General features: G+C 37.0%; 4 protein-coding genes across 6 annotated transcripts; 2 read left to right on the top strand and 2 right to left on the bottom strand.

Moving 5' to 3' along the window:
* Positions 1-483: 483 nt before the first annotated feature.
* On the bottom strand, positions 484-4,117 carry LOC110845886 (cystathionine gamma-lyase). Of its 3 annotated transcripts, none has more exons than XM_022092426.2 (11): positions 3,983-4,117; positions 2,444-2,643; positions 2,273-2,354; positions 2,097-2,198; positions 1,912-2,015; positions 1,716-1,850; positions 1,606-1,643; positions 1,438-1,535; positions 1,054-1,368; positions 920-926; positions 484-842 (listed from the first exon to the last, which is right to left on the bottom strand). In XM_022092426.2, the coding sequence occupies exons 2-11, from the start codon at positions 2,612-2,614 to the stop codon at positions 701-703; spliced, it is 1,194 nt and encodes a 397-aa protein (XP_021948118.1). In that variant the 5' UTR covers positions 2,615-2,643; positions 3,983-4,117; the 3' UTR covers positions 484-700. The 3 variants fall into 3 exon arrangements, with proteins under 3 accessions (XP_021948118.1, XP_021948121.1, XP_021948120.1); XM_022092429.2 differs by lacking the exon at positions 3,983-4,117 and adding an exon at positions 3,822-3,881; XM_022092428.2 differs by lacking the exon at positions 3,983-4,117 and having other exon boundaries at positions 2,444-2,711.
* A 169-nt stretch (positions 4,118-4,286) lies between these two features.
* Positions 4,287-7,566, top strand: LOC110845885 (glycylpeptide N-tetradecanoyltransferase 2). Its single transcript, XM_022092425.2, has 11 exons — positions 4,287-4,420; positions 4,534-4,672; positions 4,738-4,888; positions 4,963-5,077; positions 5,148-5,272; positions 5,347-5,438; positions 5,529-5,645; positions 5,715-6,043; positions 6,302-6,442; positions 6,537-6,682; positions 6,758-7,566. Exons 2-11 carry the CDS (start codon positions 4,569-4,571, stop codon positions 6,914-6,916), a joined length of 1,479 nt encoding a protein of 492 aa, XP_021948117.1. The 5' UTR covers positions 4,287-4,420; positions 4,534-4,568; the 3' UTR covers positions 6,917-7,566.
* A 290-nt stretch (positions 7,567-7,856) lies between these two features.
* Positions 7,857-12,747, top strand: LOC110845625 (GMP synthase [glutamine-hydrolyzing]). The gene is made up of 18 exons (XM_022092080.2): positions 7,857-8,326; positions 8,426-8,662; positions 8,766-8,978; positions 9,047-9,200; positions 9,303-9,446; positions 9,525-9,596; positions 9,667-9,760; positions 9,835-9,995; positions 10,069-10,204; positions 10,287-10,366; positions 10,640-10,718; positions 11,106-11,161; positions 11,241-11,285; positions 11,372-11,460; positions 11,534-11,666; positions 11,755-11,889; positions 11,953-12,066; positions 12,201-12,747. The coding sequence occupies exons 2-18, from the start codon at positions 8,445-8,447 to the stop codon at positions 12,375-12,377; spliced, it is 2,100 nt and encodes a 699-aa protein (XP_021947772.1). The 5' UTR covers positions 7,857-8,326; positions 8,426-8,444; the 3' UTR covers positions 12,378-12,747.
* A 73-nt stretch (positions 12,748-12,820) lies between these two features.
* On the bottom strand, positions 12,821-17,837 carry LOC110845626 (45 kDa calcium-binding protein). The gene is made up of 6 exons (XM_022092081.2): positions 16,616-17,837; positions 16,387-16,526; positions 15,781-15,903; positions 15,538-15,687; positions 15,299-15,441; positions 12,821-13,122 (listed from the first exon to the last, which is right to left on the bottom strand). The coding sequence occupies exons 1-6, from the start codon at positions 16,960-16,962 to the stop codon at positions 12,949-12,951; spliced, it is 1,077 nt and encodes a 358-aa protein (XP_021947773.1). The 5' UTR covers positions 16,963-17,837; the 3' UTR covers positions 12,821-12,948.
* Positions 17,838-19,677: the final 1,840 nt, after the last annotated feature.

The following is a 19,677-nucleotide window of genomic DNA, read 5'->3' on the forward strand; positions in this document are numbered from 1 at the left end:
TATGAGATGATGGTGAGGGAGGATGCCTACAACAACAATAATGTTAGTTTTTTATTGAATTTGAGGTTTGAAACTTTGGTAGAAAGGTTTTACATACGACTCACTACTACTGGTTGGCTGCATGTATGTACATAATGTGTGGATGGCTTTTTCTGCAAGTGATGGAGATGCAACATTCGGTGAAAACGTTTACTTTCGCTTTCTCTTTTAGTTTGTTAACTCATTAATTTTTGCTATAAACGATTACAAATAATTGGAAAATTGTGTGGTGGGGATGAAATGAGTGTGCACTATAAACAGAATACTTCAACAAACTACCTTATTCCTTTGTATACTCGTGTTTACTTAATGCCGTAAGATAAGTAACTATAGGGGGAGGCAGCGTGGATGTATTTTATAGGCTAAGATTAAATATTCTTATGTAAGATAAGGTATGGGATAAGTAATCAAAATAAAACATATGTGAAATAAAGCTTTTGTCAATTAATACGACAATTTTTGCACAATTTATTTCCGATCAAAAAAGGCTGTGTGGTAAATTACAAAGTTTTTGCACGAGGGTTGTTCATGACATTAATGGAATGATTTAGAAAGAACGTAACAAATAATAATGATAAAACACAGATATCATAATTCAAAGATATGCATGAGCCAAGAGGAGTGTGGTGTGGTCCAGTTCAGTAGTGCTAACTTTAACAATTTAGCAATTGTCCAGGGCGTCGCTCAAATCTGAAATCAAATCTGCCTCAGACTCTAATCCAACTGAAATTCGGATAAATCCCTCAGTGATTCCAAGTTGTTTCCGTAGATCGGCTGGGACGGATGCATGGGTCATTGAATATCTACATATACAATAATAAATAATTAAATAGAAGCCAATTAACCATGCTCGAAATATTCGGAAATTTACAAAACTTACGGAAGTTCTGCAGAAATGTTTTAGTCCATTGAGTACCACAATGTTAGATACGTGGAATATTATAATCATTTAATATGCATGAGGCATCAAAAAACTGTCCATTCCTTTAATCATGATTATAATAATTTATGTACCTGCAAGACTTTCATAGCCGCCCAAGCTCTCCGCAAGACTGAAAACTTTCAAGTTTTGCAAAAACTTAGCACCACTTCCATCCTTGATGTAAAAAGCAATAAGACCAGAATGTCCAGAGGTTTGTTTCAACGAAAGTTCATGTTGAGGATGAGATGGTAGACCAGGATGCAAGACTTTTTCAACTTTTGGGTGCTTAGACAAGAACTTTGCAATCGTATACGCGTTCTTCATGTGCAGTGGCATCCTGACATGAAGAGTACGAAGACTACGCAACAGAAGATAACAATCGAAGGGTGAAGGGACTGCTCCCAGTGCTAGAAAAACATAAGCAATCAGTATTAAGCATACATACCCAATTAAATATGAAATATTTCGCAGCTTACAGTTTTGAAGGAATGCAATTCTATCTTTCAAATCTTCTCGGTTAAGTACAATTGCCCCCATGAGAACATCACTATGACCGTTCATATACTTTGTAAGACTGAAACAAAATAATCACTACATATACAAAAATTACATTTTTGAGGCCGTATATTGAATTGAATTTTTACCTGTATACGACCATATCCGCCCCAAATGTGAGGGGTTTCTGTTACAAAACAATAATTGAAGTACTTCATTTGACTGTTAACATTAGAATGGAAAACACAAACAAGCATACTTGGTAGAATGATGTCAAAAAAGTATTATCAACAGCCACAATGATGTCCTTGTTAAATTTGTGCGCTATCTCAGAAACTTTCGCAATATCCACAATTTTCAGGGTAGGATTCGTCGGCGTTTCAATCCAGACCAACTACAACGACGACAGATTTTAACATCTCATACATAAATATTTATTATATGGTCATAATCACTTTAGTCTTAGGACTCAACGCTTTCTCAAACGCAGCCAAATCTGTCATGTCCACAAAATCTGGCTGAATATTCGCCGTCTTATGCATTTGGCGGAACAACCGACCTAGTGTATATAATACAAATTGTTAAAAAAGTTTTCGTTTGACTTTGATAGTCTTATTAACAAATGTAATCAGTTGCTAACCAGTTCCTCCATAAACATCGTCCATTGAAACGATATGATCTCCACTATTCAGCATTGCTACCACGTTCGTTGTCGCTGCCAAACCAGATGCAAAGACCATGCCTACAAAATTCATTAGCAAATAACTCGTAGACAGGACTCAAAATACTCCAATTAATGCACAAGTTTCTCATTACCATATTTTCCACCGTCTAATTTAGCCAAGGTTTCTTCTAGAATTTGACGAGTTGGATTTCCACTTCGGGTATACTCAAATCCCTGTTAAATAATAATTCCATTTAAATTATAAAGTAAAAGTACAACCAGCCATATATTTGTGAAGTATCAAAAAGATGTGCTTGCCATACGCGGTGTTGTGCGGGTCCATCCTGCTCGAAAGTAGTCGAGAGTACTAGTGGTGGAACAACAGGTGCAAAGTTCCAATCCTTGGGAACGTATCCAGAGTGGATGGCCTTTGTCCCAAACGTGGGATCCAACGGAAGGAATTGAGGACCGTCAGCGATGCCGTTATTGTTCATGGTAAATTTTTAACAAACTGCAGATTAAGCTGTAATAGATGAAAGAAGGGATATGAATAACGTCCTCATCAACCTCTGCAACATCACTGTCGACCCCAAACCATACTCCTCGTGCATATATAAGTGTAAAAATAAATAGCGTGATAATGTGATACGTGAATATAAAACCAATTTTAGCATATATATAATAAATAAATGTATTATGTGCATAATACTGCCAACCCTATATTTCAGATTAAATAAGCACGGGTTGGTTAGTTAAATAAACACGGATTTGCTGGATTTTTAGATAGACTCTGCAAATGGATATGATTATCATTCTCCCATTATCACAGACTGTAATGCATATAAATTACCCTAATTAAATCAAGCAAAGAATGTGGATAACTAACTCAGGTTAAATCAGCAGAAGGTCGAGGTCAGATCAACCGCAAAAGTCATCCAGCCAAATAAATCACAGTTAATGTGCTAAGTAAATACTTTTTGACACATACATGCCTTCTTTTTGGGATTGGCTTTGAGAACTATCCGTTTCATGACTCTTTGTCCTCTTACACAATATGTATCTGTATGTATACATTTACTGATTTAAATACATATGCATGCCCTTGAACTTTCAATGAATTCAGTTTTTGGGATGATGTAATGTAATGAATAAATTAGATATGATGTTTTTTCTGTCACTAAATTTTGGAAAAGTTACCCATTATTTATGGGATAACCATGAATGTAAATACTATAGTATTTACATTCATGGGGATAACTGTTATTATGTAATCAAGAATTATGATAGTTTTCGTTTCATACTTTTAAACCAATTTTTTGACTGAATATATGTGAATATCTATTGCCGGCCGGCGGAAAATGAATTTTACATTATCATTTTATGAGTGTCGGGCTATTGGGGACCCTGATTCAGAGTACAAAAGTGCAATTTCGGGTAGTATTGAGCTTTCTCCAACTATTCCACACATACACATACCGTTGTGAGACCTTCAATTTACGCTAATGGCATAAATGGATACGCGTGGCTGAAGACCTTCCCAGATGATGACCAATTATATGTGATACAGTTCTCAAATATGAATCAGAACAATCACTCAATACTCAATCAGAGAAAGTTGACTGCTTTCACCATCACCAAATGCTCTTGTGAGCAAGCAGACCCATTTTTATTGAATTATTTATCGATTATAGTGTGTTCTACCTGGTTGACGGCATGACTGGCAGGCCTCTCTAGTTAATCATTTTCTATCAACCCTCCACCCTAACACAATGCAAATTAAACTTTCACTACCACCCACGTGCTTCCAAACTAATTATTAATCAACTAATCAACTTGCATATGTAAATGAAGCAGCAACCCACCTGATCTCTGTCGTTTTCGTCTTGTGTCGACCTCCTGAATAATCCTGAACGTCGTCAAGCACGCTGCACTCTGAAATGAGATGACGACATATGGTGAAATACATAAGCCGAACCGCATGCGAGCGAGCACAAGCTGACCGATTCGGATGGTGGGGTAAATTGGTTTTCTTTCTCCACTTGCGAGGTGAGCTGCTATTCGTGCATATGCCCGGCTTTCTCCACGCTTGGAGAACGGGAGAGTGCTCGAGTCATCGAGTGGTGCGTGAGAGGAAGTTCAACACCACTTTCCGAATGAACTCAACTCTGCTGACTTTTTCTTTGGCTGGGTGTATTTCCACTTCGTGCTGAGGTCACCAAAAGTTTACTTTACTTCAACCCTGCTTTCTTTCAGCCTCACTTTGCTCTTCTGTCAGACAGAGACAGAGACCAGTTTTGGGTGTAAATAAATTTCCCAATTTTAGAACATTTTAATTTCCTACTCAATCGTTGAGTTGAGACTTATTATTTTATTTCCGTTTTCAAAGTTGGGTTTCAGTTGTTTTCTTAATTAGGAAATACACGTCAAAGTGTGAAGTGACGCACAACTATGGCTTCGCAAGGTTTGTCCTCAAATGATGAGGTCAAGCTCAACGGGGATGTGCAGACCGAGACACCCGAGGAGATCGTGGACGGGGTGAAAAGCTCGAAAAAGTTAGACTTCATGACTGCTTGGTTTATTGGCTTTTGGTTTGATTCTGGATTTGTGGTTTGTACAGGAACAAAAGGAAAAAGAAGGGAGGTCAAGGTGACAAGGCTGACCAGACACTACTAGAGAAAAAGACAGGTGCGGAAAATTTGGAAATTGCAACGACTGAAGGAGCCACGTCGACGGAACAATCAGCGGAACAGCCAGTAATCTACATGGAGGTATGGTTGGAATCGATATGATACGATTTTAATTGAAGTAGGTAAAAAGTATATTTATTTCTCACCAAACACAGGAGTTACGAAAGGCTATGCAAATAATGAAACTGCAACCCAGACCTCCAAGAACATCTGAAGAGGCATTGGAAAAACGATTCGATTTTTGGTCAACACAGCCTGTGCCCAAACTCGGTAAGTTAATTGTATTGGTGTAAAACGAGATGATGATATTGATGGTATATAGTTTAATTCTATAATTTAGACGAGAACGTGACTTCCAATGAACCGATTGAACTTAACCTGCCAAATGACCAAATTCGACAGGAGGCTTATACACTCCCCGATGGCTTCGTTTGGGACACAATGGATTTGGAAGATGCGAAAGTGGTACATAATAATCATGTTATCTGTTTTCAGTGGTGTTAGTCAAATTTCTCAGCTATTTCTTTTACTTTTTACAGTTGAAGGAGTTGTACACATTGTTAAATGAGAATTACGTGGAAGATGACGATTGTCTATTTAGATTTGACTATCCACCAGAATTTTTGAAATGGTATGTTCATCAATTTAATAATTATGTGTTACTTGTATTACTGCAGAATTTTGCTGCCACATTTATTTAAAAAAAAAATAATAATAACAGGGCGCTAAAACCCCCTGGATGGAAATTGGATTGGCACTGTGGTGTACGCGTAGCAAAAAATCGAAAGTTAGTCGGGTTCATTTCTGCAATTCCAGCCTCTGTTGGAATTCATGACCGGTATGAGTTGTATAATTGTTTTTACAAACATTCTATGTATCACTTACTTTGCTCCTCTATTTTTTGTAGACAAGTGGAAATTGTGGAAATCAATTTCCTGTGCGTTCATAAAAAACTACGATCAAAGAGGGTAGCTCCTGTCTTAATTAGGGAAATTACTAGAAGGGTCAATTTGAATGGCATTTTCCAAGCGGTGTATACCGCCGGTGTGGTTCTTCCGAAACCAATTACCACTTGTCGATATTGGCATCGATCCCTGAACCCCAAGAAACTAATTGAAACCAAGTTTTCGCACTTGACCCGAAACATGACACTCCAGCGAACCATTAAACTATATAAACTTCCAATGCAACCCAAGTGCAATCTTCTTCGCCCACTAACGAAAGCTGATATTCCAGGTAGTCACATTTAAAGTTTGATATTGATTTTTTTTAAATAGTCAGAATATTTCTGCACCCAACATTACTATTAAGTAACTTGAAAGTAATGAGAATAGCATAACATAAATTAGTAGAACAAGGACGAGGAGCGAATCAAATGAGAAACAACCCTTTGGCATATCATGTTGTACCGAAAATATGATATAGAAAAAGAGAATATTACAAAAATTAAAATTAAATAATTAAAATTAAACCATATTTTCTACCCTGACACAGGTGCTTGTGAATTATTGGGTGCATATCTTCAAAAATTTAAGTTGCGCCCAGAGTTCAGCTGTGACGACTTTGAACATTGGTTCCTTCCTCGAACCGACATTATTGATTCATTTGTAGTTGAGAAGGATGGAAAAATAACTGGTACGCAATTTCAGACTTTTTTACGTGTTGATAATAGTTAATGATGCGATATCTGTATAAACATCATAATTATTATTTATTTTGTAATGTGCAGACATGATAAGCTATTACACCTTGCCATCCACCGTGGTCAACAACCCTGTTCACAAATCAATCAAAGCAGCCTATGCTTTCTACAATGTTGCAACAACAATGAGTTTGCAAGACCTCATATTGGATGCGTTGGTGTTGGCAAAAAACGTACATTTATTACTACAATTTGTCAATATAATTTGGTGTGCTTCATTTAAATTATCATATATTTTTGGTATTTAGAGTGGATTTGATGTGTTCAATGCATTGGACCTGATGGACAATAAGCAGTTTCTAGAAAATCTCAAGTTTGGAGTTGGGGATGGAAATCTTCAATACTATTTGTACAATTGGCGATGCCCAAGTGTAAGCCCTCAAGATATAGGACTTGTCCTACAGTAATGGATGTGCCATTTGGATATTTTTCAATAACAAAACAACAACCGGCTTACAATTATTCAATCCTAAAATTACATAAAACAACCGAAAGTCAGAGCAGTTGATATTCTTCATGAACCAGTCCATAGTCATTTTTTCCATTGGTTTAGTATTTTTACAATCGCAATTCTTGTATTCTGCTATGATACTAATGATACATAACATGTATGTATGTATACGGTTACCTCAAGTTAATTCTTCAGCATTTTACAATAACTTTCAATACAAAATTAAGTCGTCTCCCCCTCTCTTTGTTATGGTTTTAAATTCATTAAGTTATCCAATTTATTAAATAGATTTTTATAAGTAGATTTTCTACCATTTCCCGGTTAATTGCTATTATGTTGTTTTCTGAATTGTTACTATTTGCTTCACTGATTCTATTCTGCACATATTTCGCTTTACCACACTAAAAAGAATATAAAGTTGAAAGATTTAGTTTGGTTCCCTAATAACCTAGTTGGTTATTATTAGGTTGCTTGAACATTTAATTAAACAAAAGTAGCCTCCAATTCGGTAGGTTCGGTCGTTGCGTTCGTCAACATTGTATTATAATGTTTTGTTTTCATGAAATAAAGGTTGTATGCTTCAAAATAAATGAATAATCTACAATATATGAATAACATGATTTTATTACGCTATACATCCGCTATCACCAGTGATAAGATTTTCATGAGGGTTACTGTGCGCTCTCCCTTCGCCCCAATCAAAGCTCTCTGAGAATTGTCTTCATAACTCTTAATTCTCAATTGTTCCGGCATCTGATGAAGGGGATGCAAGTGGCTAATTAGCCCCTTAACTTTAATGGAACTTACGATTTCGACTAAATGGCGTATTTCATGCGATATTATCGAATATCGGCAGCAGCTTCCGGTGTCGAGTGGCACTCCATGGCTTACTCCTTATTCCGCCAGACTTCGATGTAACCTGGCCTTGCCTCTTCTTCATCTGTCGGTCGGTGCTTTCCTCCCTCTCCTCAAAATACCTCAAAATTTGACAATTTTCTCCCGACACAGTTTCAAAGAACTGACTTGCACCCTCACACCCACGCTTTGACAGCAACATCAGACCCATTCACTCATCACCTGGCTAATAAAACACATGATTTAATTTCTCATCGTTTTTACCAACTGAACTGTGAAACCGGTGTGTCGTTTCAATCAATTAAATCTCATACTTTTTACTCTCTTTTTGAAGGTCACAAAAAGTTTAAAGGAATGCCGAGACAGATTGTTGATTAAAAGTTTTCAGTTTTTAGATTCAGTCGATTTTAGTCTGTCGTTTTGGTACTTTTTGGTCTTTAACACTTTTAAAATTGTGTATCGATATTATTCATTCGTCTTGTTAGAGTGAGGTGAAAGTTTATCCGTTCCGGTAAGTTATGGTTGGAGGTACATTTTTACAAGTAGTTGTTTTTGTGTAGTTAGTCCTCAATTCAGAATTAATGTTTAATGTTGCTATCATGGTTTGCAGATAGGGCTTCAAAATAGGAATGGTGTGTGGGAAGGAAGAGGATGGTGTCGTGGACATGGTTATGGAAGGAAACGGTGAAGTGGACAAGGCAGTGTCCCCTCCACCTCAGGTGCTTATCCTCGACATCGGCTCCCAATATTCAAAACTGATCGACAGAAAAGTCAGGGATCTGAATATCTATTCCGAAATTGTACCTATTACCACAACTGTTGAGGAAATCACCGAAAGCCGAGCAAAGTATGAAGGGATTTCATGATCTCTGAATTATCAACCTTTAAAATTCCTAACATTGATTAGGTCCGAAATGTAGCTTTTGTAACCATTTGTTAAATTTGTGCAGGGCTATAATCATGTCCGGTGGACCGAATTCTGTGTATGCTGAAGATGCACCTGTTTATGATAAACGAATATTTACATTGGGGCTTCCAATACTTGGAATTTGTTATGGCATGCATGTAATTAATAAGGAGTTTGGGGGTTCAGTCGCCAAGCTTGATGCGAGGGAAGACGGAGAATATATTGTCGATGTAGAAAGTAGGAGTCGATTGTTTAGGTGAGTTATTGAAAAGAATTGTATATAAATTAAGCTGAGCAGTTAATCTAATTGTGTGTATCTATCAGAGGGCTAGATAGGAAACAATCAGTTTTACTAACTCATGGAGATAGTGTATCACGCGTTGGAGATGGTCTTGTTCCAATTGGTTCTTCTGGGGACATTATAACAGCCATTGCGAATGAATCACTCAATATATATGGACTTCAATTTCATCCTGAGGTATACATGGTTCCTTCAACATTGCACATCATCTAGATTCATCATTGGATTAGTGCGATTTAAGGATAAAATATCATACATACTATTTTATTTACTACTCAGGTTGATTTGACACCGGGTGGCAGAACAATGCTGAAAAATTTTCTTTGCGATATTGCCAATATACCCCCAACATACACTATCCGCTCTAGGGAAGCTCAATGCATCGAGTACATTCAAGACTCAGTTAAAAATAATAAAGTCCTAGTGAGGGAACACAAATCGTTTAATTAATTGTTATTAATGTTTTTTTGCTCTTAATTTCTAATCGTACATCTATTTTAGATGCTCTTAAGTGGTGGAGTAGACTCTACAGTATGTACGGCCTTGTTGAAGAAAGCGCTCAGAGAAGATCAAGTGGGTTGATAAACTAATTCAATATTTGGTGGTAATGATTGTCAGTGGTTCTAATTTGTATGAATTTAAGATAATTGCGGTTCACGTGGATAACGGATTTCTTAGGAAAAATGAAAGCGATGCTGTGGAGTTGTCATTAGCCAATTTTGGTCTTAAAATTCTTGGTGTGTATACCTATAACACCATTAATTAAACTTACAAGTTAATATTCTGATGATATCTTCTAACAATATTCTAGTTGTACGTGCTGCGAATGTGTTCTATGTTGGCACAACCAATATCCCATTGGACCCTCAAAACCCTGCAAAGGCTGTTCCATCTACAACAACATCTAAACAACTTTCATTTGTGTCTGAACCTGAAGAAAAGCGTAAAATAATTGGAGACGTTTTTATGCACGTTAGTTGGTTTATGCGTTTCAAAATTATTCCTTGGTAAGGATCTTAATGATACAAGGTGGTTTTCCCTGTAGGTTGCCGAAAGTGTGATATCGTCCTTAAATTTGAACCCTGAGGAAGTTCTGCTTGGGCAAGGAACGTTAAGACCAGACCTTATAGAATCTGCCTCTCACTTAGTATCTGGAAAAGCTGATACAATTAAAACACATCGTAAGTTTCTGGTTGGGATATTTGAGAATAGATTTAGACTGAACACATCATCATTTAACCTTTTATTTTTAATGATTTTCAGATAATGACTCTGGTTTGGTACGTAAGCTACGTGACCTAGGTCGTGTTGTCGAACCCCTGAAGGACTTTCACAAGGACGAGGTACATAATTGAAGACCATAATATAAGTTAAATTATTGATAAACGAATTATAAAATGGGGAGATTTAGAAGGGAGGAATATTTTAATAAGTACAAAATTTCTTCTGATACGCTCTCCCAAAAACAAATTGTTGGATGACGAACACTCTTATGTACATCAGGCTTGTACTTTAGGCTACAGTCATCCGCACAGACTAATAATTAATTACTATGCGCAAGCAATCCAAACAATAGTAAATCCTTGATTGATAACCTTAATGTTTCTGTTTCACAGGTTAGGACATTGGGGAGGGACTTGGGGCTTTTACCTGAGTTGGTAGACCGACACCCTTTCCCTGGTCCTGGACTTGCAAGTAAAGTGATAGAATTAGCTTCGTGGCGTGTATTTAACCTAAAATCGAGTCCCTAAAATCTACTACTCAACTAATGAAAATTGCATGACAGAGTTATAAATTTTAACTGAATTTTTATCATTCGTGTAAAAGCACAAAAGGATAAGCAAATGAAAAGAAAGATACAACTAGCGACAACCAAATTTTGGTAGAAGTAATTTTGAATTGATATATATGATCGAACACGAGTGAAATTGAATTGTTAAGGTTGTCCAATTTAATTGAACGATAAGTAACTGTCGTTTTGGAGAGAAATGATACACCCTCTCCAAATTTTGGGTCTACAGCCACAAAAATATGCTAAAATTCATAACTATATCTACATATATTCTTTCTGTTTTCTTCCAGTTCGCGTACTTTGTGCTCTTGAGCCTTATATGGAAAGTGATTTTGCTGAAACACAAGTAATTTACTTTTATCTATTTATTACTAATTAAAGTACCAAATTGCTGTTTTATTAACTTATCAAATATTCATTTTCAGGTGCTTGTTAGATTAATAGTTGAATATCACAGTATGGTACAGAAGGTAATTTAATAAAATGTATATATTATGACTATGAGATACCCCGGTACATACAATGTTCTCACCCATTTTTTGCTCGTGAAATATAGAGCCATGCGTTATTAAATCGAGTGGATAGCGTGTGTAACGAAGACGAAAAGAAGAAACTGATGAGTATATCTTCAAGACAACATCTTAGGTAAGTTATCTGCTTTTACATCTTATCATCATGAATCGTGAGTGATTAATTTAATTTTGGTATTTTTCCTTAGGTCAACATTGTTGCCCATAAGAAGTGTTGGGGTACAAGGTGATAAGAGATCCTATTCGTATGTGTCTGCGATTTCGTGTGATGGCACACCTGACTGGGGTGACCTTATGTTCCTTGCGAGAGTTATTCCAAAAGTGAGTGTCTTCCGTCAGTCATACCACTAATCCAACAATATTACTAATTCCATTGCTTATTTTGCCCTTGATTTCATGAATCATATAGGTTTGTCATTCAGTAAATCGGATTTGCTACCTGTTTGGTGATGTTGCTAAGGAGCCTATCACTGAAATAACGCCAACCTTATTAACACCCGATGTCCTTACTACTTTGCGAGAATGCGACAACTTAGCACATACAGTGAGTTTGTATTGCCAGGCTTAACTACTTGACACAGCTCTAACCTTTGATATTTGATCACAGGTTTTACATGAATCCGGTTGTACTAAGAAGATTAGCCAGATGCCTGTTGTTTTAATCCCAATTCATTTTGAGAGGGGACCCTTAAACCGAAACCCGTCTTGCCAACGCTCTGTGGTGAGAATATTATAATTATATTTTTTAAACAACAATACATATCGGTTTCAATTATGATTAAAATATGAGAACAAACAGTATTGCTCTTTATTGATATGCTCAGATATGATTCGACAAAACAATTTATGTTTCAGGTGCTGAGGCCTTTTGTAACGAATGATTTTATGACGGGCACTCCAGCAATCCCAGGAAGACACATCCCAGTGGAAGTAGTTAACAAAATGTGTCAAAAAATTGAGAACGTTCCTGGTATTTCTAGAGTGTTGTATGATCTAACGTCGAAGCCACCAGGCACAACGGAATGGGAATGATAAATTATTTTTTTCTAAGGTTGGTGTCCGTGTCGGTTCGGTTTATTATCATGTCTATTATCACTCACGATTCACTGCTAAATTAGTACATGGGAGGAATTTAATAATGTTGTACAAGTTGTACTTCTGTACTTCTCTTGACTTGAATTAATAATCCAGGATTAATCAACAAGCAAAAAAATTGTAAACAATTGCTTGTTGACTGATCATTTTTTGATGGCAACAGCTTTTCTAATTACAATAATTGAATTTAATAACGAAACAAAGTACGCAATGAAAGCATGTTTTTCTTAAAATTAAACTTATGCGAATTTATTATCCTTTTTGCAAATGATTAAAGTAATAAATTAAAATTGGTCGGTCATCTAAATCCGGAATTGTGTCGTAATAATTTTATAAACGTCTCATTTTTTTATGTTCACATATGCAGATCCTCTCCCTACTTGTTTGGTACAGAACTTTTATTCATACGATTTAAAATATCACATATTGCATTTTATTGACGGCAAAGTGCTATTTAACATCAGCACATAGTTTACAAAAATGAGCGAAATATATATTTATCAACAACTTAATGCTCATGTAAATTCATGTCTACATCATAAAACTTTGATTTTACAACTGTGTTTGCACAATGCACGAGTTCTAAAAGGCTCAGTCTTCCGTTTTTGTCCTTGTCAGCCAAGTTTATTAGCTCCTTTGCATCTCTTCTTGAGTGGTGCAAGCTTCGTGGATCCATGTACCGCTACATGTGTGCATAAAATAGCATATTAGTCTATTTAGATAAGTATAAATAATATTTATACACGCAATTGAGTTGTTTCAGTAATGTTATTTCCTGAGTCGACTTGTTCAGAAAATTCTTGTGACTGATTGAAGCCATCTTTCGAGGATGGTGAAAATGGGGAGAGAAAGTCGAAAGCCTTTCTCTGCAATTCGTTGCATGTCTGGTCGGTTGGTGGTGGTGATTGGCTACGGTGGGGAGAAAAGACGACTGGAGAAACCAACCAGCCCGAGAAAGTGGGTGAGAGGAAGGACAGTGTCGAGTACAATACCCGGGCTTTCCTGGGATGCCAAAAAAGAACTTCTGATCTAAAATTCATGGAATGGAATGTGGGCTCTCTTTCTCTCCCTCCGCTCCTGATACCCGGGTTCCCATCCGGGTTCCTGCCTGCCTTCCCCAAGTCCACCCTCCTCGTCAACCAGCAATTCCACTACGATGCATACATATGCACCGCATACGTATGCTGGCTGGAACCGGATTCTGCTGCAGAACTTGGTTTTCTGAGCTTGAAATTCAATATATATTGCAAATAACGCATTTGTTGACTGCTGGTGCTTCGCCGATCTCTAGTCCTTGTTCCGATCTCGTAGTCGTTCTCATCTTATGTAAATTGTCCTACCCAATTTCATCAATGGATATGTGTAAGAGGATTTCTCAGTCAGCATATAAACTCTATTACGAAAAATAGCAAAACAACTCCCTTGTCGGTAAAAAGTTCAATTTCGAATGGGCTCGTATTCCAATTGGAGTGCATGATATGTATGAGCCTGAGCCTGAGACGGAATTGTGTTCAATTATCGTATCTGATATGCATGCACTCCATAGAGTGAGATACTCTAGAGTGCTGCGTAGCTCTAGCCCTGTAAAATAATGAAAATTCTCGGAGTGTAGACCACCGAAGTTCAAGTATAGTTTTTAGTCCGAGACAGGGCTTATCTGTCATGTCGGTCCATCCGACCTGAGATAACTGTTGTGTAAAACTTATCCAATCGACTTGAAACTTGGTACACACTGAGGAATCGAGTTCGAATATGGTCAAGATCAGTAGTTACCGAGTGGGGCCATAAAGTTTTGGTTGTTGAATGTTGGTGCTGAATATTCGAAAATAGGAATAATCGTAGAAGGCTATATTTGAGTATCAAACTAATCCTAAGAGTAAAGTGTATAATGACCAAATAATTGTTGCAAGGATCTCATATTGTGACACTAGTTTTCTAAAATGGGGAAGAGCTGAGATTTAGCACGAACGCACTAGTGCATAATATGTAAGACATAGCAGATCTAAATTTCAGAAAAACGTTGATCAAGGAATCCACACTGACATTAAAAATCGGTCGAAGAAAGTTGCATACAAATTTCCCCAGGGTTTAAAGCTATATGATTAATTATTCGTGGTTATCTTAATGTTTAATACTAGCTGGATCACGTTAAATTTTGCATAGACTTTTTCGAACATGAACCTTACGATTAATTTGTCGAGTTTTATAAGCTGAATATAGAATTAATGCAATTTCCAATTTAAATATGTATGAAGTGATAACTGAAATTAACTGGTCGAACAAAACTACAGATGTATATCGATATAACCTGACTCGGGCTACACAAGAACGCGTACTGTAGGTTGTAATAATCATTATCTTGCGTAGACTGCCTGAATATGTGATGCCCATCTAATCATCTAACCTTTCTCTCATTGGGATAAAATAAAGAGAGAAGTATTAATTGTTGTATTAAGAGCATAGCATTTCGAGTGTTGGGAGGAGAGTGCAAGAGACAGGTTAAAGGAAAAGTCTCGCCCAGGCACAGGAAATGCCATTCGTGGAAGCTTTCACCGGAAATTGAAGGCTTTTAGGAATCAGTTAAGTAGAAAAATTGCAGAGAAATGAGTCTAGAGCAATTTCCTGGACGTTGCACGAAGGAAGCAAGTTAAAAGGGAGATTATAAATATATCTCGCCCACACTGTTATAAGAGCTTCTCCTGCACACTCTGGATTTCTTTAGCACATCGGCTAGTTAGCAAAGTGTGAATAGATAAAAGATACAGAAAGCCCAGATAACGAGTCAGAGAGGAGACGGCCAATCTCTCACTCACTTCTCTAAATAAATTGATGAATTCCTTTGTTTCACTTTCACTTACCATCAACTCAATCCTGCTAATTTCTCCATTGCCATCTGCGTCAATTACATGTTTGTCATGTTTATAGATCGGGTCTACCCCTTCGGCATGCTTGTAAGTGGATTCAAACTCTTCGTCTGTTATCTTTCCATCACCGTCCAAATCTATTAAAAATACGTTTTTATAATTTATTTTTGACCTGCTTACACTCTGTAGATAGTTCACGGTGGTCTATCATCTGAGAATGCATTTTGTAATACCAAATGTTGTAAGCAAATCTTCTACGTTGGCAATTATTTTTGTTGGTGAAGCTTCAGGATGTTCAAACGCTAGAAATTCGTCAACGGTCAAGAATTCTGGGTCATTGGAAGCTGCTTCGGACCAACTTGCTTGTACTCTCGCAATTGCCACTATATAAAATAAATAACACACATTTCTGAACAGTTCCATTGACAAAACCGGTCGAGAAAAAAAATTAGTAAGTAAACTACAAATAGAGAAACCTTTCATATCTTTGGAAAGTGCCATGAATGGCGGTGTTCTATTGTTCACATCATCCGCAGTGACCCCTGAGATGGATTTGGTCTGGAAAAAGAAATTCAGGTATTCTTCCCACGAAACGAGACCTAATCAAGAAAATGAAACAACAATTCAGTATCTAAAGTACGATATTCCGAGAGAGCGCAACTATTGGTCTAACATAAAATGCAAATATTTATCCAGTGCAAACAAAAGTAGCTACAATGCCTTTTATTCGGGTAGTCAATAAAAGTGTATCCTTTCTTGTGCAAATACCATGACTGAGGAAGAGTGTATTAGGGAGATTATTGTGGCCGTGAAAGTACAATAAAATGTACCTCCAGTATTTTGTCATACCAATAAATATGCACAAGGGTACAGGTTTCTTGGATAACTATTTGCTAATTTCAACTATCTACTTATTTCTTAGTTTCTTGAGAAATAAGTATTGACGACAATAAGCTACGCGTAATTAATAGCACTTGGGTTTCTAATTAAGATTAGCACAACTTCTCAATAAATCAAATTAACATTTTAAAAAAAATTAACATTAAAATTAAAAAAATGTATAAAACAATAAGTGCATGTACCGTTCTTGGGATTAGTGTCAATATTAAAATAATGGTCAAAGTTATCCTTCATTGCGTTTTCAAAATGCATGGCAATTGCATTGTTGATGTAGAGTGTGAGTTCTTCTTCATCCAAAAGTCCGTTTGCATTTTTATCAGCCCTGTACATACATTTGAAGTATTCTTATTTGTGTACTAGTGAAGAATGGTAACTAGTAAAATTTTAATTTTAAGCTTTGCAAACACCAACCTGTGAAAATTTCGCGCGAGTCGATTAATAATTGCAGCGGCAATGATTCCGACATTTTTGGAGTCGTCGTTATCCTCGAGCCCATTTAATTTAAGCAAATGATGGCCAAAGGACGATATTTCTTTTCGTAATGGGGAGGAGGCAGGTTTGGTTAAAATATTTAGTTTGGCATTGTCAGTCGTTCCTCCGAGGGAGGAGTGGACGCTAAGGTAAAAGAGACCAAGAGCAAGGATCAGCGTCACAGCCTTGGCCACCACTGCACGAGCTCGATTTGTCCCACAAGACCATCGCGTATATTTCCTCCTACGCTCAAATTGCCACAGTATTTCTGCCCATAGGCCAAACATTTCCGTCGCCCAGTTTGATAAAGGTCTCCGTAACCTTTGCTTATTCACCTTTCACCGCAATCACATCGTCGCACTGTATTGAAGCTGATTATTGTTATGGACTTTCATGTTTTCTCGTTGGCATGTACCACCACCACATCTCGAGCTTAACTAACGTTTTAAGCCAATTCACTTAACTGCATTTCACTTAACCCTCTATACATACTTATTTGCATGTATGCACATATGTGCATACGTACTCCTGGCAATTGTTGGTTGGGGTTTGCTCAAAACTTCAACTATGAAATTGCGTTATTGTCTGCAGGACACGTTTTTGCGGTTTTTGCTGATGCAGATGGTCCGAAATGAGCAAACTGTCGTCTCTTGGCTAATTTTCTAATTTGTCTCACCACAAAATTGACAGTGACAGTAGAGCGACGCTGAAAACTAATGCTAAGGTTTACATTTTGTGCATTGCACGCAGACAAAAAAATCTTGCGGTGTCTTAATTGCTCACAAAATCATTTATCTTGTATATCTCATTGAGGTTTTTGAACTTTTTGATATATTTTCCTGTCACACCTTACGTATTTACTAGGATCACAGCGATTAGCTCTGGTACCGCACAGACGCTCACTGACGAAATACTACTGAAGAGACCAGTTTAAATAAGTGATAGTAATGAATTTATGTATGTACGTATGTAATTTGTATCAAGCAGCTCTGTTGTGTGTATGTTTACTTGGTTTGCCAATGCTGCGTTGTTCTTGTAATTTGTGAAGAAAGATGATCTTACATCTGAATGCACTTGGGTTGGAGAACCCGTTTATAAATAAATACGCACAGCCCAACAAGATTTCTGTGGAGTTTGGTGCACTTTAATGGATGAAGAATCAAAGGAGGTCATACTTCTTTGAGAATGCATCCTAGCGTTGCAGGTAACCAAGAGATTTGAATACACGAAATGGAAAGCAGGTCAATCCTAAAGCACAATATTCACGGATACATTCACTTTTCTTTACATAGCTCGTATACACACACGTTCGTAGACTTGCATCCTATTTAACAAACGATCTCTGCATTTGTGTTAACTAAATAGTCGGCAGGAGCTACTGCAACACGCAGAAATATACATATTAACAGATATTAGAGTAGCAAATATTATTTTACACAACGAATCCCCATACTGAGAGTCTCACTACACACATCCTACATTTTTCTGCAAATTACATAAGCGAAAGGTACTTGTTACGCGTTTAAACAGGCAAACAAAAATATATTTCTTGACAATGGGAAGCAGTTTTATCAGTAACTCATTGCAATTTATGACATTTTTAACGACACGGAATACTTTAATATGTATCAATTGTAAAAATTGCAATAAGCTTTGAATTATTTCATTTCAGTTTGACTCCGACTTCTCATAATACAAATTTATACTCAGCAAACAACTGTTAGAACGGGTTAATACTCGTTTAATTAATTTATGCTAGGGAGCATTTTAGTTAATAATTAGGAGAGTTCACGGTCCGTTGCGTTCTTCATTAACTCACTGACCTGAACTCTGGCTCCGCTCTCCTGGGAAATTCAGATGTTTGTACGAAATCAAAAGTCTGTGTGCGGGGCTTGTGTCAAATGAACTCTCGTTTTATCTCTTTCTGATTCGTTCATTGATAACGCATGTAAAATACCGTACGAGTAACATTAATAATACTAATAAGTATCATTCTCATCATGAAGCAATGATCAAGTCTGCGGAAAATATGACGGGTAAATCCTTCCTTTCTGCCTGCCTGCTCCTCTCCATCTTGATTACTTGGTCTGAAATTAATTCTGAAATCCTGGTATGAAATTATTTGTACACAATTTCGAAATTTGTACTCCCCCAGATATTGAGACTTTAATTATGAATCTGTTAGTTAATATCGTCTCGCTGCCCCTATTCAACGCCTTCTCAAGCGAAGAGTTTCGCCTCACAGAAAATAATCATGATTCTGGTTGTGTCTCCTTGAATCGAATCCTTAAATTTTCACCAATGATATCGAGCTGGGGTTATTTCCGTTCTGTTACAAGTTTTACATATTATTCAACTCGTATTGAAGTCGTGTACTGACAGATGGACAGGCTGTTAGACTAGCTGCTGTTAGGTTAGGTGTTGAACTAGTAAATACGTGCTTCTGTAGTACAAACAATCAGTGTCGTATCTGGTTCATTTCCTATGATCCAACCAAGTCTTGCTTGTTCATCCCTCAGTATTCATTCCTTCTCCTCACGAAGCAATAAGTGAGAAGAGACACCATGGAGCTTGGTTATCATTGCCTATGATACCACCTCGCTTTCTCTCCCCGGTTTTGTTGGTCTCCTAAATTTCCTGTGAACCCTATTCATTCGTCTATGATGGAAGTTGAGTGGAAGTCGGTGGAATCGTCATGCAACACCCAAACTCGTCTCCTGGTCTGGACGTAACAACATCCGTTTCCTCACTGCGGTTGGCAGATTGTATTTATTACAGTTTATGCCATAACGCTAAATACTACTACAAACCAATGCAAAGATGTGTAGCAGATTAAAGGCGTAGAACATATTATTCAATCTCAAATCCAGATTTCCAACCATTTTGCATTATAAATAAATATGTCATCACCATTAAATTTGTATGAACAATAAGTGACGAATTAGTGCAAAGGACGAAGAAATATTGTATTAAGAAATTCTTTAGTATTCTCGGTAATTTAG

Source organism: Folsomia candida, unplaced genomic scaffold (assembly GCF_002217175.1).
Source record: "Folsomia candida strain VU population unplaced genomic scaffold, ASM221717v1 Fcan01_Sc003, whole genome shotgun sequence".
NCBI classification, from domain to species: Eukaryota; Metazoa; Arthropoda; class Collembola; order Entomobryomorpha; family Isotomidae; genus Folsomia; species Folsomia candida.